This window comes from Bombina bombina, chromosome 7 (assembly GCF_027579735.1).
Source record: "Bombina bombina isolate aBomBom1 chromosome 7, aBomBom1.pri, whole genome shotgun sequence".
NCBI classification, from domain to species: Eukaryota; Metazoa; Chordata; class Amphibia; order Anura; family Bombinatoridae; genus Bombina; species Bombina bombina.
In genome coordinates, this window is record NC_069505.1 from 301,707,543 (window position 1) to 301,728,258 (window position 20,716).

General features: G+C 39.5%; 1 protein-coding gene across 1 annotated transcript in view; it reads left to right on the plus strand.

Annotated features, from left to right (window-relative positions):
• The window catches only part of EIF4E3 (eukaryotic translation initiation factor 4E family member 3), a 41,495-nt gene extending 21,899 nt beyond the window's left edge, over positions 1-19,596 (plus strand). The window contains exon 7 of the mRNA XM_053720889.1: positions 17,893-19,596. Coding sequence (XP_053576864.1) covers positions 17,893-17,939 — 47 coding nt within the window. The 3' untranslated portion in view covers positions 17,940-19,596. The remainder of the gene's footprint in view (positions 1-17,892) is intronic.
• Positions 19,597-20,716: the final 1,120 nt, after the last annotated feature.

Genomic DNA, 20,716 nt, shown 5'->3' on the forward strand with positions numbered 1-20,716 from the left:
CCCATGCACACATTAGCAAAAATAAAATTATATAGTATTTGCCCTGAAAATCCTACATAGCATTTTAGAAACTATTAAAATACCTCCAAAAGTACAACAAATGCTGTTGTATTTGCCATTCCTATAATAACCAGTTGGCATCAGGACTGATACCGTACTACTTATTAGGAAAAACAGGATTGCTGCTTCCAAATTAGGGGTCACGCGTCTACGCCACCCCCTGATGTTCTATAGAACCATACTTATATCAGGTGTTATTGGTTGCTACAGTAATCAGAAGATAACATGGACCCCTCCTTTAAAAAAAAAAAAAGTGTCCGGTCACTTGCCCCATTGTTGTGCTTATTTTGGAGTGCTAGGTTCCCTTTTTAAAGCCCAGAGCACTATAAAAGGCACCAAGAAGGCCGTTGGCACCTAACGGGGTGCCCCATAGTGTAACTCTATCAAAGGGTAATCTTAAATCCAAAAGATTTCTCACATTTGTAAAAGCACTTGTAATCAGTGTGATACAAGAAGGCTGGTGTTTCAAGCGGTCTCTATCTTGCCTTCTCACCATGCGTCTAACTGCACACCAGAAGTATACACACAGCTTAATAAAGTTTCAAAAATGCGATAGAATGAGGGTATAAAATATATCTGCAAAAAGCGAGGGGACAAAACACTTGTTATGCAAACCGCTATATTAGCAAAAAAAATTATGGACATCTTCCAGTAATTTACTAAAATAATGTACCACGCAAGAAATATAAACTCTAAAGTTCAGCTCTTTCTGAGCACATTTAAATTTTATAGTATTAACACCTCTCTTCCTTACAATATATAAACTTAATAAAGTTTGTTTTATTGTAGTATACAATTAGAGATTGGTGCTGCCCACCATACAGCAAAGTGCTATTTCTTTCTAAAGTGGTGATAGTCCCAGAATTCCTTGCTTGTAGGGGAATTCACATCCTGGCCATCAGGAGGAGGCAAAGACTCCCTACTAGACTTCAAATATCCCTCCCACTTCCCTCTCTCTCCCAGTAGTTCTTATCCTTGCCTGCTCCTAGCTGACGAGGCAAGGTGTTCCAGTATGTGAAGAATTCCAGGGATGATATTCCCAGAATCTCCCTCAATGGATTGTTTTTTGAAGAGAGGGATTTTAAGGAAGTACTGGCTGTGCAAAGTAAATCTTCTTGTTTGTTGTGTCACATGCCTGCCATGGGAGTTGCTTGTTCCTTAGCTTTCCCCTGTGAGGCCATAATCTGTACTTCCTCAATAGATTCTCTGCCTACAGTATCTATCCTCTTCTGAGTACACAGCAGGGGTAAGAACAGTGGAGTGGTCTGCTTCCTGGTTAAAGGGACAGTAAGCACCAGAATTTTTGTTGTTTAAAAATGTAGATAATCCCTTTATTACCCATTCACCAATTTTGCATAACCAACACAGTTATATTAAATTTTTTACCTTGTATCTAAGCCTCTGAAAACTGCCCCCTTATTTCAGTTCTTTTGACAGACTTGCATTTTCAGCCAATCAGTGCTGACTCCTAGGAGCTTCATGTGCCTGAACTAATTTTTATCTATTCTAAACACATGAACTAATGCCCTCTAGTGGTAAAAAACTGTCAAAATGTTTTCAGATTAGCATATGAACCTCCTAGGTTTAGCTTTCAACTAAGAATACCAAGTGAACAAAGCAAAATTGGTAATACAAGTTAATTGGAAAGTTGTTTAAAATTACACGCCCTATTTAAATCATGAGTTGTTTGGGGTTTTTTTGTTACTTGACTCCCTTTAAGTGGGGTTTTTTTGTTACTTGACTCCCTTTAAGTAACCATGTGCTCTCTCTCAACCCTCTAGCCCTTACTGGCTACACTAGTTGTGTCCTAACCAGGGTAGTAGTACAGCACTTGTATAACATCTATTACTCCAACATTGGTGTGTCCGGTCCACGGCATCATCCATTACTTGTGGGATATTCTCCTCCCCTACAGGGAATGGCAAGGAGAGCACACAGCAAGAGCTGTCCATATAGCCCCTCCCAGGCTCCGCCCCCCCAGTCATTCTCCTTGCCGCTCTGAACAAGTAGCATCTCCACGGAGATGGTGAAGAGTATGTGGTGTTTAGTTGTAGTTTTTTATTTCTTCATTCAAGAGTTTGTTATTTTAAAATAGTGCTGGTATGTACTATTTACTCTGAAACAGAAAGAGATGAAGAGTTCTGTTTAAAAGAGGAGTATGATTTTAGCAGCAGTAACTAAAATCAATTGCTGTTCCCACGCAGGACTGTTGAGCTGAGAGAACTTCAGTTGGGGGGAACAGTTTGCAGACTTTTCTGCTCGAGGTATGACTAGCCATTTTTCTAACAAGACTGTGTAATGCTGGAAGGCTGTCATTTTTCCCTCATGGGGATCGGTAAGCCATTTTCTTAGACTCAGAAAGAATAAGGGGCTTATTATGGGCTATTAACTGGTGGACACTTTTAGGGGCTAAATCGATTGCTTTATTTAAGTTGTTTTTTAAAGTTTGAAGTAGTTTTCACACTTTTATTGTTTGGGGAACGTTTTTATCGCCAGGCACTAGTTTAGACACCTTTCCAGTCAGGAAGGGCCTTTCACTGTAGTAGGCAGAGCCTCATTTTCGCGCCATTATTGTGCAGTTACTTTTGAGTGCAGTGCATGCAGCTGCATGTGTGAGGGTCTGGTATCCACTGAAAACGTTCCTAGAACCCTCCTGGGATAGATGAAGTTGCAACAAAGGCTGTGGCTGGGACTGTAGTGGGGTTAAAATTGCAAACGGCTCCGGTTTTCACATTTTAAGGGATAACAGCTTGAAAATTGGGGTGCAATACTTTGAATGTATTAAGACACTGTGGTGAAAATTTGGTAAAGATTGGATAATTCCTTCATAGTTTTTCACATTCAGTAATAAAGTGTGCCCTGTTTAACATTTAAAGAGACAGTAACGGTTTTGTTTTAAAACGGTTTTTGTGCTTTATTAACCAGTTTAAACCTGTTTAAAATGTCTGTACCTTCAGATAGATCATGTTCTGTATGTATGGTAGCCAATGTGGTTCCTCATTCAAATATATGTGATAATTGTGCCATAGCGTCCAAACATAGTAAGGACAGTACTGTCACAAATAGTAAAGTTGCCCAGGATGATTCCTCAGATGAAGGAAGTAGAGAGAGTTCTACATACTCTCCTTCTGTGTCTATACCAGTTATGCCCGCGCAGGCGACCCCTAGTACTTCTAGCGCGCCAATGCTTGTTACTATGTAACAATGCCAGCATTTCAGAGAGAGCGCGATTGCTCTGTTTTAAACACTGTAGAGCAGGAGGGCGCTGATGATATTTTTTCTGTCATACCCTCACACCAGTCTGAAGTGGCAGTGAGGGAGGGTTTGTCAGATGGAGAAATTTCTGATACAGGAATAATTTCTCGGCAGACAGAACCTGATGTTGTGCTAAAAATAAATACACAAAGCGCCTCCTAAAAGGCTTAGACACTAGTAGTGACAAGATTATTTAAATAAAAAATATATTGAAATTCTATAGGGGTATATAAAATATTTTATAAGCTACTTATAGCTAAAATATACAAACAAGATACAAAAGTGGATCCACTTAAAATTAACAATAAAATATGCATATATCTATATAAAAAACAATACAATTGTGGTTAAAAACCACAACAATATACAATCTTAATCACAAAATAAATTACAATGAAACAGCTGTTGATGGTTGGATAAAAAATAAATATAAAAACATCAATTTACTGAGTAGGTGTCCATAAATATGTAGGTCCCAAACTTTAAATTCTTTCCAGAGAGTGAATGTCCAATATGAAGATTCTATTTTAAAACAGTTATCCTTATATATCCCTCGATAAACGGTGAAATGATGAAGTGTGTAAAAAAGAAAAACGTAGTGGTTTTCAAATCAAATTTCAAAAATTATTGTGAATATCCAAAAAATCCTGAAAAGATGATGTGATGAAGTGGGCGTGAATAATCAAAAATGTGTGTACACAAAAATGAAAAAAGAAAAAGGAAAAAATGTAAAAAAATAATCCAAATGAATATTTAGGATGTGTTAAAGTGAATAGCACACTTATAAAGTGACCCTTATGTGAATACAAGATGTGAAGAGATGCTCCTAAAAAGTTATTCCTGTGTGTAAACGATGAAAAAATACAGAAATGGATCCTATGTCTCAGGGATCAATTCATTCAAAGATATACCTGTAATAAAACAAATATAACATAGTGCAAAACTGCTATTCAAACTTAGTCAGTAATTGAAAAGAAGCTTACCATATATGTCAACGCGTTTCGGCCCTAAGAACTGGGCCGAAACGCGTTGACATATATGGTAAGCTTCTTTTCAATTACTGACTAAGTTTGAATAGCAGTTTTGCACTATGTTATATTTGTTTTATTACAGGTATATCTTTGAATGAATTGATCCCTGAGACATAGGATCCATTTCTGTATTTTTTCATCGTTTACACACAGGAATAACTTTTTAGGAGCATCTCTTCACATCTTGTATTCACATAAGGGTCACTTTATAAGTGTGCTATTCACTTTAACACATCCTAAATATTCATTTGGATTATTTTTTTACATTTTTTCCTTTTTCTTTTTTCATTTTTGTGTACACACATTTTTGATTATTCACGCCCACTTCATCACATCATCTTTTCAGGATTTTTTGGATATTCACAATAATTTTTGAAATTTGATTTGAAAACCACTACGTTTTTCTTTTTTACACACTTCATCATTTCACCATTTATCGAGGGATATATAAGGATAACTGTTTTAAAATAGAATCTTCATATTGGACATTCACTCTCTGGAAAGAATTTAAAGTTTGGGACCTACATATTTATGGACACCTACTCAGTAAATTGATGTTTTTATATTTATTTTTTTATCCAACCATCAACGGCTGTTTTATTGTAATTTATTTTGTGATTAAGATTGTATATTGTTGTGGTTTTTAACCACAATTGTATTGTTTTTTATATAGATATATGCATATTTTATTGTTAATTTTAAGTGGATCCACTTTTGTATCTTGTTTGTATATTTTAGCTATAAGTAGCTTATAAAATATTTTATATACCCCTATAGAATTTCAATATATTTTTTATTTAAATAATCTTGTCACTACTAGTGTCTTAGCCTTTTAGGAGGCGCTTTGTGTATTTATTTTTAGCACTACATTCACCTTTTTGGGGGCGCTGGTACCCACAATACTAGGAGCTACAGACACAAGGTTGAGCGCTGTCAGATTTTAACAGATTTTTATCAGAACCTGATGTTGTGACGTTTAAATTTAAGTTAGAGCATCTCCGCGCATGACTTAAGGAGGTACTAACTACGCTGGATGATTGTGACTCTTTGGTCATTCCAGAAAAATTGTGCAAGATGGACAAATTCCTAGAGGTCCCGGTGCACCCTGATGCATTTCCGATACCTAAACGGGTGGCGGACATAGTGAATAAGGAGTGGGAGAAGCCAGGCATACCTTTTTTCCCTCCTCCTATATTTAAGAAATTGTTCCCTATGGTCGACCCCAGGAAGGAAAACAGTCCCTAAGGTCGAGGGGGCGGTTTCTACACTAGCCAAACACACGACCATTCCCATTGAGGACAATTGTGCTTTCAAAGATCCTATGGATAAAAAGTTGGAGGGTTTGCTTAAAAATTTTGTACAGCAAGGTTACCTCCTTCAACCTATTTCGTGCATTATTCCTGTCACTACAGCGGCGTGGTTCTGGTTCGAGGAACTGGAAAAGTCGCTCAGTAGGGAGACTCCGTATGAGGAAGTCATGGACAGAATTCACGCACTTAAGTTAGCTAATTCCTTTATTTTAGACGCCGCTTTGCAGTTAGCGAGGTTAGCGGCGAAAAATTCAGGGTTTGCAATTGTGGCGCGCAGAGCGCTCTGGCTAAAGTCCTGGTCGGCGGACGTATCTTCCAAGACAAAATTGCTTAATATCCTTTTCAAAGGTAAGACCCTTTTTGGGCCAGAATTGAAAGAGATTATTTCAGACATCACTGGGGGAAAGGGCCATGCCCTCCCACAAGATAGACCTTTCAAGGTTAAGAATAAGTCCAATTTTCGTTCCTTTCGCAATTTCAGGAACGGACCGGCTTCCAACTCTGCAGCCTCTAGACAAGAGGATAACGCTTCCCAGACTAAACCAGCTTGGAAACCAATGCAAGGCTGGAACAAGGGTAAACAGGCCAAGAAGCCTGCTGCTGTTACCAAAACAGCATGAAGGGGTAGCCCCCGATCCGGGACCGGATCTAGTAGGGGGGCAGACTCTCTCTCTTTGCTCAGGCTTGGGCAAGAGATGTTCAGGATCCCTGGGCACTAGAAATAGTCTCTCAGGGTTATCTTCTAGAATTCAAGGAACTACCCCCATGGGGAAGGTTCCACATGTCTCACTTATCTTCAAACTAAATAAAGAGACAGGCATTCTTAAATTGTGTAGAAGACCTGTTAAAGATGGGAGTGATACACCCAGTTCCATCTGTGGAACAAGGTCAGGGGTTTTACTCAAATCTGTTTGTAGTTCCCAAAAAAGAGGGAACTTTCAGACCAATTCTGGATTTAAAAATTTTAAACAAATTTCTCAGAGTTCCATCGTTCAAAATGGAAACCATTCGAACAATTTTACCTACAATCCAGGAGGGTCAATATATGACTACCGTGGATCTAAAGGATGCGCATCTACATATTCCTATCCACAAAGATCATCATCAGTTCCTAAGGTTCGCCTTTCTGGACAAACATTATCAGTTCGTGGCTCTCCCATTCGGACTAGCCACTGCTCCCAGAATTTTCACAAAGGTGCTCGGGTCCCTTCTAGCGGTTCTAAGACCAAGGGGCATTGCAGTGGCACCTTATCTGGACGACATTCTAATTCAAGGGTCGTCTCTTTCCAAGGCAAAAGCTCATACAGACATTGTTCTAGCCTTTCTCAGATCTCACGGGTGGAAGGTGAACGTAGAAAAGAGTTCCCTGTCTCCGTCGACAAGAGTTCCCTTTTTGGGAACAATAATAGATTCTTTAGAAATGAAGATCTTCTTGACAGAGGTCAGAAAGTCAAAGCTTCTAAACGCTTGTCAAGTTCTTCTCTCTATTCTGCAGCCTTCCATAGGTCAGTGCATGGAAGTAGTAGGGTTGATGGTTGCAGCAATGGACATAGTTCCTTTTGCTAGAATTCATCTAAGACCATTACAACTTTGCATGCTCAAGCAGTGGAATGGGGACTATACAGACTTGTCTCCAAAGATTCAAGTAGACCAGATGACCAGAGACTTACTCCGTTGGTGGTTGTCCCAGGATCACCTGTCTCAGGGAATGAGTTTCCGCAGGCCAGAGTGGGTCATTGTCACGACCGACGCCAGTCTATTAGGCTGGGGCACGGTCTGGGATTCCCTGAAAGCTCAGGGTCTATGGTCTCGGGAAGAGTCGCTCTCAGTTCCAGGATGTTTATCAGGAGAAGAGATATTCAATGCTCTCCGGGCTTGGCCTCAACTAGCGAAGGCCGGATTCATAAGATTCCAGTCAGACAACATGACGACTGTAGCTTACATCAACCATCAGGGGGGAACAAGGAGTTCCTTGGCGATGAGAGAGGTATCAAAAATCATCAAATGGGCGGAGGATCACTCCTGCCACCTATCTGCAATTCACATCCCAGGAGTAGACAACTGGGAGGCGGATTATCTGAGTTGTCAGACTTTCCATCCGGGGGAGTGGGAACTCCACCCGGAGGTTTTTGCCCAGTTGACTCACTTATGGGGCATTCCAGACATGGATCTGATGACGTCTCGTCAGAACTTCAAGGTTCCTTGCTACGGGTCCAGATCCAGGGATCCCAAGGCGACTCTAGTGGATGCATTAGTGGCGCCTTGGTCGTTCAACCTAGCTCATGCGTTTCCACCGTTCCCTCTCCTTCCCAGGATTGTAGCCAGGATCAAACAGGAGAAGGCCTCGGTGATTCTGATAGCTCCTGCGTGGCCGCGCAGGACTTGGTATGCAGACCTGGTGAATATGTCATCGGCTCCACCATGGAAGCTACCTTTGAGACAGGATCTTCTAGTACAAGGTCCATTCGAACATCCAAATCTAGTTTCTCTGCAGCTGACTGCTTGGAAATTGAACGTTTGATTTTATCCAAACGTGGGTTTTTCAGATTCAGTGATAGACACTCTGGTCCAAGCCAGAAAAACTGTGACTAGAAAGATTTACCATAAAATATGGAAATATATATCTGTTGGTGTGAATCCAAAAGATTCTCCTGGAATAAGATTAAAATTCCTAAGATCCTCTCCTTTCTCCAAGAAGGTTTGGATAAGGGATTGTCAGCGAGTTCTTTTAAAGGACAGATTTCTGCTTTATCTGTCTTGTTACACAAACGACTGGCAGCGGTGCCAGATGTAAAAGCTTTGGTACAGGCTTTGGTCAGAATCAAGCCTGTTTACAGACCCTTGACTCCTCCCTGGAGTCTAAATTTAGTTCTTTCAGTTCTTCAAGGGGTTCCATTTGAACCTTTACATTCCATAGATATCAAGTTACTATCTTGGAAAGTTCTGTTTTTGGTTGCCATCTTTTCTGCTAGAAGAGTTTCTGAATTATCTGCTTTGCAGTGTGATTTACCCTATCTGGTGTTCCATTCAGATAAGGTTGTTTTGCGTACCAAACCTGGTTTTCTTCCAAAAGTTGTTTTCAACAAGAATATTAACCAGGAAATAGTTGTTCCTTCCAGTTTCAAAGAAGGAACGTTTGTTGCACAATTTAGATGTAGTCCGTGCTTTAAAGTTCTATTTAGAAGCAACAAAGGATTTCAGACAAACTTCTTCTTTGTTTGTCGTTTATTCTGGTAAGAGGAGAGGACAAAAAGCTACTGCTACCTCTCTTTCTGGCTGAAAAGCATCATCCGATTGGCTTATGAGACTGCCGGACGGCAGCCTCCTGAACGTATCACAGCTCACTCTACTAGGGCTGTGGCTTCCACATGGGCCTTCAAGAACAAGGCTTCTGTTGATCAGATATGTAAGGCAGCGACTTGGTCTTCTCTGCACACTTTTGCCAAATTTTACAAATTTGATACTTTTACTTCTTCGGAGGCTATTTTTGGGAGAAAGGTTTTGCAAGCCGTGGTGCCTTCTGTTTAGGTAACCTGATTTGCTCCCTCCCTTCATCCGTGTCCTAACGCTTTGGTATTGGTTCCCACAAGTAATGGATGACGCCGTGGACCGGACACACCATTGTTGGAGAAAACAGAATTTATGCTTACCTGATAAATTACTTTCTCCAACGGTGTGTCCGGTCCACGGCCCGCCCTGGTTTTTTAATCCGGTTTAAAAATTTCTTTCTCTATACACTAGTCACCACGGCACCCTATAGTTTCTCCTTTTTTTCTCCTAACCGTCGGTCGAATGACTGGGGGGGCGGAGCCTGGGAGGGGCTATATGGACAGCTCTTGCTGTGTGCTCTCCTTGCCATTCCCTGTAGGGGAGGAGAATATCCCACAAGTAATGGATGACGCCGTGGACCGGACACACCGTTGGAGAAAGTAATTTATCAGGTAAGCATAAATTCTGTTTTTTCTTTCAAGCAACATTTCAATGTAATTGCATAACCAAATTTGCATCTTGGCATCCTGTGTTGCACTGCTGGGAGCTAGCTAAACACATTGTGAGCCAATGACAAGAGCGATATACCTGCAGTCAGTATTCAGCAGCTAGCTCCCAGTAGAGCATTGCTGCTTCTAAGTCTACCTTTCAACAAAGGCAACCAAAAGAACAAAGCAAATTAACTAGAAGTTTATTTGAAAGTTTATCTGAATCATTAAAAATAAAATTTTTGGTTTTCATGTTTTTAATAGAACTGTGTACTGTATTAGAGTAGGAATAGCAAGATCTTTCTGTATCTTGGAATATAGCAGCCTACCAGTTGGTAAAATTATTCTGAGTGACTCACGTGGAATAGTGTATTACGTTCTGCTGTTATGTGATTTACTGATACCTGTTATTTTGGACAGCACTGTTTCTGCTGTGCTGGAATGAAAAGCTTTAAACTAGTTAAAGGGACAGTCAACACCAGAATTTTTGATTGCTAATTACCCATTACCCAGCTTTGCATAACCAACACAGTTATAATAATACACGTTTTACCTCTACCTTGTATCTAAGCCTCTGCAGACTTCCCCCTTTTTTAATGTTCTTTTTTAAAGACTTGCATTTTAGCCAATCGGTGCTCACTCCTCGGTAAATTCATGTGCATGAGCTCCATGTTATCTATATGAAACACATGAACTAACGCCCTCTAGTGGTGAAAAACATTAATATGCCTTTAGATTAGAGGTGGCCTTCAAGGTCTAAGAAATTAGCATATGAACCTCCTAGGTTTAGCTTTCAACTAATACCAAGAGAACAAAGCAAAACTGGTGATACAAGTAAATTGGAAAGTTGTTAAAAATGACATGCCCTATTTGAATCATGAGAGGGTGTTTTTTTTTTTTTTTTTTGTTTTTTTTTTTGGGACTTGACTCTCCCTTTTAATTTAAAACTATGAACACCATATATGGCTAGTAAATGTTGTTTTAAATGGACAGTCTGGTCAAAATTAAAATGGACATGGATGAATTACATCTTTGAATAGAATCATATTTGCAATATAAATGTATTGGTAAAAATGCTTTTAGTAAAAGTTATCACTGTTTTAGTGCTAACATTTTTCTCTGCACGTGCATGTGAAGCATAGCTAGATATTCTCAGTGCACCAGCATTTTACATACAGCTGCTCAGAGCGACTGTGGAGCTTCTATCCCGTCAGTATTTAACAAATTGAGTCATTACCAGATGGTACAAGCACCTTAGGCTCTCTGAGCAAGTGCTGTGTTTAAAATGCTGGTGCACGTTGCATACTTAAATACACTTTTGAAACGGCTATAACTTTTATTAGAAGCATTTTTGCTAATGCATGTATATGACAAAAATTCTTCTATTCAAAACTGAAATGCATCCATGTCAAATCCAATTTGGGCTGGAATGTCCCTTTTTTTTAAATAACCACTTCTACAGGTTCTCTTTCAAAATCATTACCTAGAATAATTGTTCATATAATCTCAGTGACTGGCAATATGGCAGACTTTTGTATATACTGTGCCTCTTTTTCCTTTCCTGTATGGATACCCAGTTCTGTACTAAATTGAGATTTTAATAGTGATTGTTCCTATGTGTGTTTATAGTAGAGGAAAAGATTTATCCGAGGAATTTGTCCATGCTAAGTTAACACTGTATTCTAAAGAATAAGACTTCCCAACTGGCTCAGAATCTATTTTTCTCTCTGATATTGAGCACTATTGAACTATCATTTTGGGTGTGTGTATATGTTTGCATTAGTGATGTACTGAAATGGCAGTCCTTGACCGAAACCGAGCCTGAAAACCGAAACAGAAAATTGTGTTTTCTCTTGTAAGGTGTATCCAGTCCACGGATCATCCATTACTTGTGGGATATTCTCATTCCCAACAGGAAGTTGCAAGAGGACACCCACAGCAGAGCTGTAATATAGCTCCTCCCCTAACTGTCATACCCAGTCATTCTCTTGCAACTCTCAACAAACAAGGACGTTGTAGGAGAGAGTGGTTAAATATAGCTAGTTTATTTTCTTCAATCAAAAGTTTATTTTTAAATAGTACCGGAGTTGTGCTATTTTATCTCAGGCAGTAAATAGAAGAAGAATCTGCCTGAGGTTTCTATGATCTTAGCAGGTTGTAACTAAGATCCATTGCTATTCTCACATATGTCTGAGGGGATTACACAGATGAGGTAACTTCAGCGAGAGAATGGCGTGCAGTTTATTCTGCTATCAGGTATGTGCAGTTATATTTTTTTCTAGAGATGGAAAACACTAGAAAATGCTGCTGATACCGGATTAATGCAAGTTAAGCCTGAATACTGTGATTTAATAACGAATGGTATCATGCTTACTCCCAGGGGTAATACCCTTATGATATTTACAATATAAAACGTTTGCTGGCATGTTTAATTGTTTTTATATATGCTTTGGTGATAAAACTTTATTGGGGCCTAGTTTTTTCCACATGGCTGGCTTAAATTTTGACTAGAAACAATTTCCACTGTTGTAGTATAAAAGTTAGTTGGTGCAGTTTAAAATTACAAACTGTGACATCCAGCTTCCCTCAAAGGCCCTCTGAATGCTATAGGACATCTCTAAAGGGCCCAAAGGCTTTCCAAAGTCGTTTATTGGGGAAGGTAGGGCCACAGCTTGCTGTGGCAGTTGGTTGTGACTGTTAAAAAAAACGTCTATTTCGTTTTTTTGATCCGTTTTTTGAACTAAGGGGTTAATCATCCATTTGCAAGTGGGTGCAATGCTCTGTTAGCCTATTATACACACTGTAAAAATTTCGTTTGATTTACTGCATTTTTTCACTGTTTTTCAAATTCTGACAAAATTTGTTTCTCTTAAAGGCACAGTACCGTTTTTTATATTTGCTTGTTAACTTGATTTAAAGTGTTTTCCAAGCTTGCTAGTCTCATTGCTATTCTGTATAAACATGTCTGACATAGAAGAAACTCCTTGTTTATTATGTTTAAAAGCCATGGTGGAACCCCCTCTTAGAATGTGTACCAAATGTACTGATTTCATTTTATGCAATAAAGATCATTTTCTGTCTTTAAAAAATTTATCACCAGAGGAATCTGACGAGGGGGAAGTTATGCCGACTAACTTTCCCCACGTGTCAGACCCTTTGACTCCCGCTTAAGGGACTCACGCTCAAATGGCGCCAAGTACATCTAGGGCGCCCATAGCGTTTACTTTACAAGACATGGCGGCAGTCATGGATAATACACTGTCAGCGGTATTAGCCAGACTACCTGAGGTAAGCGAGATAGCTCTGGGGTGAGACAAAATGCAGAGCATACTGACGCTTTAAGAACCATGTCTGATACTGCCTCACAATATGCAGAAGCTGAGGAAAGAGAGCTTCAGTCAGTGGGTGATGTTAATGACTCAGGAAAGATACCTGATTCTAATATTTCTACATTTAAATTTAAGCTTGAACACCTCCGCGTGTTGCTTAGGGAGGTTTTAGCTGCTCTGAATGACTGTGATACCATTGCAGTGCCAGAGAAATTGTATAGACTGGATAAATATTTTGCAGTGCCGGTGTGTACTGATGTTTTTCCAAATACCTAAAAGGTTTACAGAAATTATTAATAAGGAATGGGATAGACCAGGTGTGCCGTTCTCTTCCCCTCCTATTTTTAGAAAAATGTTTCCAATAGACGCCACCGGACAGTTGTGCTTTTTTTTTTTTTTTAGATCCAATGGATAAAAAATTAGAGGTTACCTTAAGAAAATATTTATTCAACAAGGTTTTATCCTACAGCCCCTTGCATGCATTGCCCCTGTCACTGCTGCTGCGGCATACTGGTTTGAGTCTCTGGAAGAGGCTTTACAGGTAGCGACTCCATTAGATGACATACTTGGCAAACTTAGAGCACTTAAGCTAGCCAATTCTTTTATTCTGATGCCATTGCTCATTTGACTAAACTAACGGCTAAGAATTCTGGTTTTGCTATACAGGCGCGCAGAGCGCTATGGCTTAGATCATGGTCAGCTGACGTGACTTCAAAATCTAAGCTACTTAACATTCCCTTCAAGGAGCAGACCCTATTCAGGCCTGGTTGAAGGAGATTATTGCTGATATCACTGGAGGAAAAGGTCATGCCCTTCCTACGAACAGGTCCAAATCTAGGGCCAAACAGTCTAATTTTCGTACCTTTCAAAACTTCAAGGCAGGTGCGGCATCAACTTCCTCTAATAATAAACAAGAGGGAACTTTTGCTCAATCAAAGACGGTCTGGAGACCAAACCTGACATGGAAAAAAGGTAAGCAGGTAAAAAAGCCTGCTGCTGACTCTAAGACGGCATGAAGGAACGGCCCCCTATCCGGGAACGGATCTAGTAGGGGGCAGACTTTCACTCTTTGCCCAGGCGTGGGCAAGAGATGTTCAGGATCCCTGGGCGTTGGAAATTATATCCCAGGGATATCTTCTGTACTTCAAAGCTTCCCCCCCAAAAGGGAGATTTCACCTTTCACAATTATCTGCACACCAGATAAAGAGAGAGACATTCTTACACTGTGTACGAGTCCTCCTAGTTATGGGAGTGATCCATCCAGTTCCAAAGGAGGAACAGGGGCAGGGTTTTTACTCTAATCTGTTTGTGGTTCCCAAAAAAGAGGGAACCTTCAGACCAATTTTGGATCTAAAGATCTTAAACAAATTCCTCAAAGTTCCGTCGTTCAAGATGGAAACTATTCGTACCATCCTACCACTGATCCAGGAGGGTCAATATATGACAACAGTGGATCTAAAGGATGCTTATCTTCACATTCCGATACACAAAGATCATCATTGGTTTCTCAGGTTTGCCTTTTAAGACAGGCATTACCAGTTGTAGCTCTTCCCTTGGGATTAGCTACAGTCCCAAGAATCTTTATAAAGGTTCTAGGGTCACTTATGGCGGTCCTAAGGCCGCGGGGCATAGCAGTAGCCCCTTATTTAGACGACATCCTGATACAGGCGTCAAACTTCCAAATTGCCAAGTCTCATACGGACGTAGTACTGGCATTTCTGTGGTCGCATGGGTGGAAAGTGAACGAGGAAAAGAGTTCTCTATCCCCACTCACAAGAGTTTCCTTTCTAGGGACTCTGATAGATTCTGTTGAAATGAAAATTCACCTGACGGAGTCGAGGTTATCAAAGCTTCTAAATTCCTGCCGGGTTCTTCATTCCATTCCGCGCCCTTCGGTGGTTCAGTGTATGGAAGTAATCGGCTTAATGGTAGCGGCAATGGACATAGTGCCGTTTGCACGCTTACATCTCAGACCGCTGCAACTATGCATGCTCAGTCAGTGGAGCGGGGATTACAGATTTGTCCCCTCAACTGAATCTGGACCAAGAAACCAGGGATTCTCTTCTCTGGTGGCTATCTCGGGTCCATCTGTCCAAAGGTAGGACCTTTCGCAGGCCAGATTGGACAATTGTTACGACAGATGCCAGCCTTCTAGGTTGGGGTGCAGTCTGGAACTCCCTGAAGGCTCAGGGATCGTGGACTCAGGAGGAGTCTCTCCTTCCATTAAATATTCTGGAACTAAGAGCGATATTCAAGGCTCTTCAGGCTTGGCCTCAGTTAGCAACTCTGAGGTACATCAGATTTCAGTCGGACAACATCACGACTGTAGCTTACATCAACCATCAAGGGGGAACGAGAAGTTCCCTAGAGATGTTAGAAGTTTCAAAAATAATTCGCTGGGCAGAGATTCACTCTTGCCACCTATCAGCTATCCATATCCCAGGTGTAGAGCACTGGGAGGCGGATTTTCTAAGTCAGACTTTTCATCCGGGAGAGTGGGAACTCCATCCGGAGGCATTTGCACAACTGATTCATCGTTGGGGCAAACCAGAACTGGATCTCATGGCGTCTCGCCATAACGCCAAGCTTCCGTGTTACGGATCCAGGTCCAGGGATCCCAAGGCGACACTGATAGATGCTCTAGCAGCGCCCTGGTCTTTCAACCTGGCTTATGTGTTTCCACCGTTTCCTCTGCTCCCTCGACTGATTGCCAAGATCAAGCAGGAGAGAGCATCAGTGATTCTGATGGCACCTGCGTGGCCAAGCAGGACCTGGTATGCAGATCTAGTGGACATGTCATCCTTTCCACCATGGTCTCTGCCTCTGAAACAGGACCTTCTACTTCAGGGTCCTTTCAACCATCCAAATCTAATTTCTCTGAGGCTGACTGCCTGGAGATTGAACGCTTGATTTTTTTCAAAGCGTGGCTTCTCCGAGTCAGTTATTGATACCTTAAGACAGGCACGAAAGCTTGTCACCAGGAAAATTTACCATAAGGTATGGCGTAGATATCTTTATTGGTGTGAATCCAAGGGTTACTCATGGAGTAAGGTCAGGATTGCTAGGATATTATCTTTTCTCCAAGAAGGTTTGGGAAAAGGATTGTCGGCTAGTTAAGCGTCTGGCAGATGTTCCAGACTTTCAGGCATTTTGTCAGGCTTTAGTTAGAATCAAGCCTGTGTTTAAACCTGTTGCTCCACCATGGAGCTTAAACTTGGTTCTTAAGGTTCTTCAAGGAGTTCCGTTTGAACCTCTTCATTCCATAGATATCAAGCTTTTATCTTGGAAAGTTCTTTTTTTGGTAGCTATTTCCTCGGCTCGTAGAGTCTCTGAGCTATCTGCCTTACAATGTGATTCTCCTTATCTGATTTTTCATACGGATAAGGTAGTCCTGCGTACCAAACCTGGGTTCTTACCTAAGGTGGTATCTAACAAGAATATCAATCAAGAGATTGTTGTTCCATCCTTGTGTTACACAATTTGGACGTGGTCCGTGCTTTAAAGTTTTACTTACAAGCTACTAAAGATTTTTGTCAAACATCTGCTTTGTTTGTTGTCTACTCTGGACAGAGGAGAGGTCAAAAGGCTTCGGCAACCTTTTTTTCTTTTTGACTAAGAAGCTTAATCCGCTTAGCCTATGAGACTGCTGGACAGCAACCTCCTGAAAGATTACAGCTCATTCCACTAGAGCTGTGGCTTCCACTTGGGCCTTTAAAAATGAGGCTTCTTTTGATCAGATTTGCAAGGCATCGACTTGGTCTTCGCTTCATATTTTTTCAAAATTTTACAAATTTGATACTTTTGCTTCTTCGGAGGCTATATTTGGGAGAGAGGTTTTACGGGCAGTGGTTCCTTCCATTTAAGTTCCTGCCTTGTCCCTCCCTTCATCCGTGTACTTTAGCTTTGGTATTGGTATCCCACAAGTAATGGATGATCCGTGGACTGGATACACCTTACAAGAGAAAACACAATTTATGCTTACCTGATAAATTTATTTCTCTTGTGGTGTATCCAGTCCACGGCCCGCCCTGTCATTTTAAGGCAGGTAATTTTTAAATTTAAACTACAGTAACCACTGCACCCTATGGTTCCTCCTTTCTCGGCTTGTTTTCGGTCGAATGACTGGCTATGACAGTTAGGGGAGGAGCTATATTACAGCTCTGCTGTGGGTGTCCTCTTGCAACTTCCTGTTGGGAATGAGAATATCCCACAAGTAATGGATGATCCGTGGACTGGATACACCACAAGAGAAATAAATTTATCAGGTAAGCATAAATTGTGTTTTTAAAAATTATTTTGCATAATTAGACTAATGAATGAATCTGAATTGAAAAACTGCAAGCCAATAAAATAACCACTTTTTTATTGAACGCACTAAAATTGGACAGAAATATCTTAAAACATGCAAATGATGCTACACAATCATTTTAGCAAGAAAAAATTAGGCAAAAAAATGAAACTGAAAAAAACGATAATGCCATTTTATGGACAAAATGTTTGAGACCGCAATTTTGGTGCATTCCTACTTTAAACAATATTAAATATCAATATACTGTTTTCTTTATTTAGTTATGTGTAACAGGACCAGATTTAACAGTTTTCTGTTTTTCGTTTTTAACCAATTATCCAAATAACATAGTCCTAGAAAACTATTATTATATGCAAAACAGTAAGTCAAACAGCAGCTCTAGGCTAGCATCAAATTGGAAAATATGCTACACAATAATTTTACTGAAAATAACAGGCAAAAAAACGAATTTGCCATTTTCGGCCGAAATTTCGGTGCATCCCTATTATGCATATTTGTGTGTGTCTCTGTCTTTCTCTTACCCCCTCCCCAGGGGAATCATCCACTCAAAATGATCTTTACTGTTTTAAATAACAAGTATTGTTTTAGATCTAGTATTGATGTTTTTTATTTGTTTTTCAGCCCATGAAGAGCATCATGCATTTGAAGGTGGACGTGCCAGACACTAGCAGAAAACCTTGTTTTGTTTCCTCTTTATTTAATACCTTTACTTCCAGAGGGTCTTCTAGTACAGTGTTATTAGCCCATCTTCAAGCGTGATTTAGTCTAAGTGGCAGGTCTTAGGCTTTATTTACAGCTCTGCACAATGCTGACTTTAGGATTCATTTTAAGAACTTCAGAATGGTCAATTTTAGTACTCAAAGGGAAAATTATCTTGCCTAAGAAACTTTACTTTTGGCTGATTTTCATATCATTTCTTTGTATGCTTCTATCCATAAATCAATACACCTCTCTTGTAATCTAAATATTTTTGGGGTGAGGTGGGCTAATTTTTTTTTAATTGGAAATTATCCATTATTTGGCCTACAAGAATTTGCTGTCTGTCTTACATAGCTGAATTATTGTCTTTAACAAATTTAGAAGTGGCTATTTTTTTTTCCGATAAAGTACAGAAAAGGCTGCCCATTTCTGTTAATTCAGCACTTTTGTATAGGATTCAAGGATTATCTGTACAGCAAAATGAAAACCCTGTTTATAAATGGATCATGGTAAAGCAGACTTCAATTTTGTTTTTAAAAAGGCCTGCTGTTTAAAAACTAAGTATGCACAATCATGATATGCTGCTTTTTTTCAAATGTTGCTGTACTTCTATAAATGTAATCTTTTGTTTTTTGATATATATATTCCCCCTTTCCTTTTTTTAGAGGCATTCTTATGCTTGGATTTACCAGGCATAAATATTTGCACAGATCATTGCACTGTTTTAAATAAATGATCTGTTGATGCACTGACCCACAGTACTCGACACCAAGTACAATCTGCTAATTGGTTCAATGTTAATATTTAAATTTAAAATGGTAGTTTTTTTGCAAGTCCGTGGACCCACAAATCCAGTTTGATTAGCAGTATCACAATGGGTCTGTGTGATTCAAAGTCTTTATATTTAATACTGTTTTTGTATATGGAAATAATTTTTAAATATTCGTATAATGTGGGGAATTTTTGGTGGATGGAACCCACGCAGTTGGCAGCGTTATACTGGGCTACACAGAAACCCTACACATACACATTGCTTGTCTTTTCTGTTTAGTTGAGGGGTTAGATATATAGCAGGCCAACTTGTTTGTTTTTTATTTATCTTGGGACACAAACACTTCTTTATATTCTCATCCTACCATTTTTATTTTTTGTCCCATTAGCACTTTACTTAAATTTTATAAAGATATTTCTTGGCTTTTTAAAATTTTGTTTTTGCAATTTTTCTGTACATCGGGTTATATATGCTAAGCAGCCAACTTATCAGTTTAGCAAACCTAGAATCAGCATTTATTGTACGTTTTGTCTATCTTCAGGAATATCTATTAATGTAGAACCAAAGATTTAATAGTCTTTAAGGAATTTTTCATGTAGCCATTTCAGCCCCCCCCCCCCCTTTTATCCATCACATTAACCCCTCTGCTGCCTGACACCTGCACCCCAGTATGATGAAGGGCGTTCTGTAAGCACTGCAGTGAATATTGCACTGATGTCACCACGCAGCCATAAAACCTGTTAATTTTTTCCCTCTACCTTTTTTTAATGCTTTTGTCTCTATTTATAAACTGCCTATATATGTGTATTCAGTTGTATTTGTGAATAAAGGTTTTTTTTTTTTTTTCTTCTTAATCTTTCTACTGCTTTGCATTTGAGCGTTGGCGTTTTTTTTTTTGTTTTTTTTTGTTTTTTTTATATCCACTAAACTGTATATACATGACACATTAATGTAATAGGTAGTTATTGGACATGTTACTATGGAAGATTCCAACAACTGTTGCACAACAAAGTTGGCTTTAAACCAAGCAATTAAACATGCTATAGCCACATCTCCAGCATCGGTTTAGTGGAATTTAAATCTCTGGATACAGTATGCATTATTAAGCAACTTTCCAATTTACTTCTATTATCACATTTTGTTTTGTTTTCTTTTGGTATCCTTTATTTTGTTCTTTTGGTATCCTTTGTTTAGAAACCACCCAATCTGACTAGCTTGGGGAAAGTGTTTATCGATAAAACAATCTTAGTTCAGATTGAGCCTCTTTGGAAGACAAAGCTCTGATGTGTTCCACAATACGGCTCCATTCATGTTGAATCCTTGTAGATTCTGAAAAGAGAAAAAAAAGTCTGTAAAGACACCAGTATGTGCAAGTATGGAGGGTGAGCACTTAATCGAATGCTTTTTGTGCGGTCTCTGTATTACTACTTAAAGGGACAGTCTAGTCCAAAATAAACTTTCATGATTCAGATAGGGCATGTTATTTTAAACAATTTACTTTTATCACAAATTTCAGGAGGTTCATATGCTAATTTCTAAGCCGTTAAAGGCCGCCTCTTTTGACAGTTTTTCACCATTAGAGGGTGTTCATGTGTGTTTATATAGATAACACTGTGCTCAAACACACATGGAGTTCTTAGGAGCCAGCACTGATTGGCTAAAATGCAAGTCTGTCAAAAGAACGGAAATAAGGGGGCAGTCTGCAGAGGCTTAGATACAAGATAATCAGAGGTAAAAAGTTTATATAACTGTGTTGGTTATGCAAAACTAGGGAATGGGTAATAAAGGGATTAGCTATCTTTTAAAACAATACAAATTCCGGTGTAGACTGTCGCTTTAATCTAAGTTCTAGGTTAAAGGGACATAATACTCATATGCTAAATCACTTGAACCTGATGCAGTATAACTGTAAAAAGCGGACAGGAAAATATCACCTGAGCATCTCTATGTAAAAAAGGAAGATATTTTACCTCA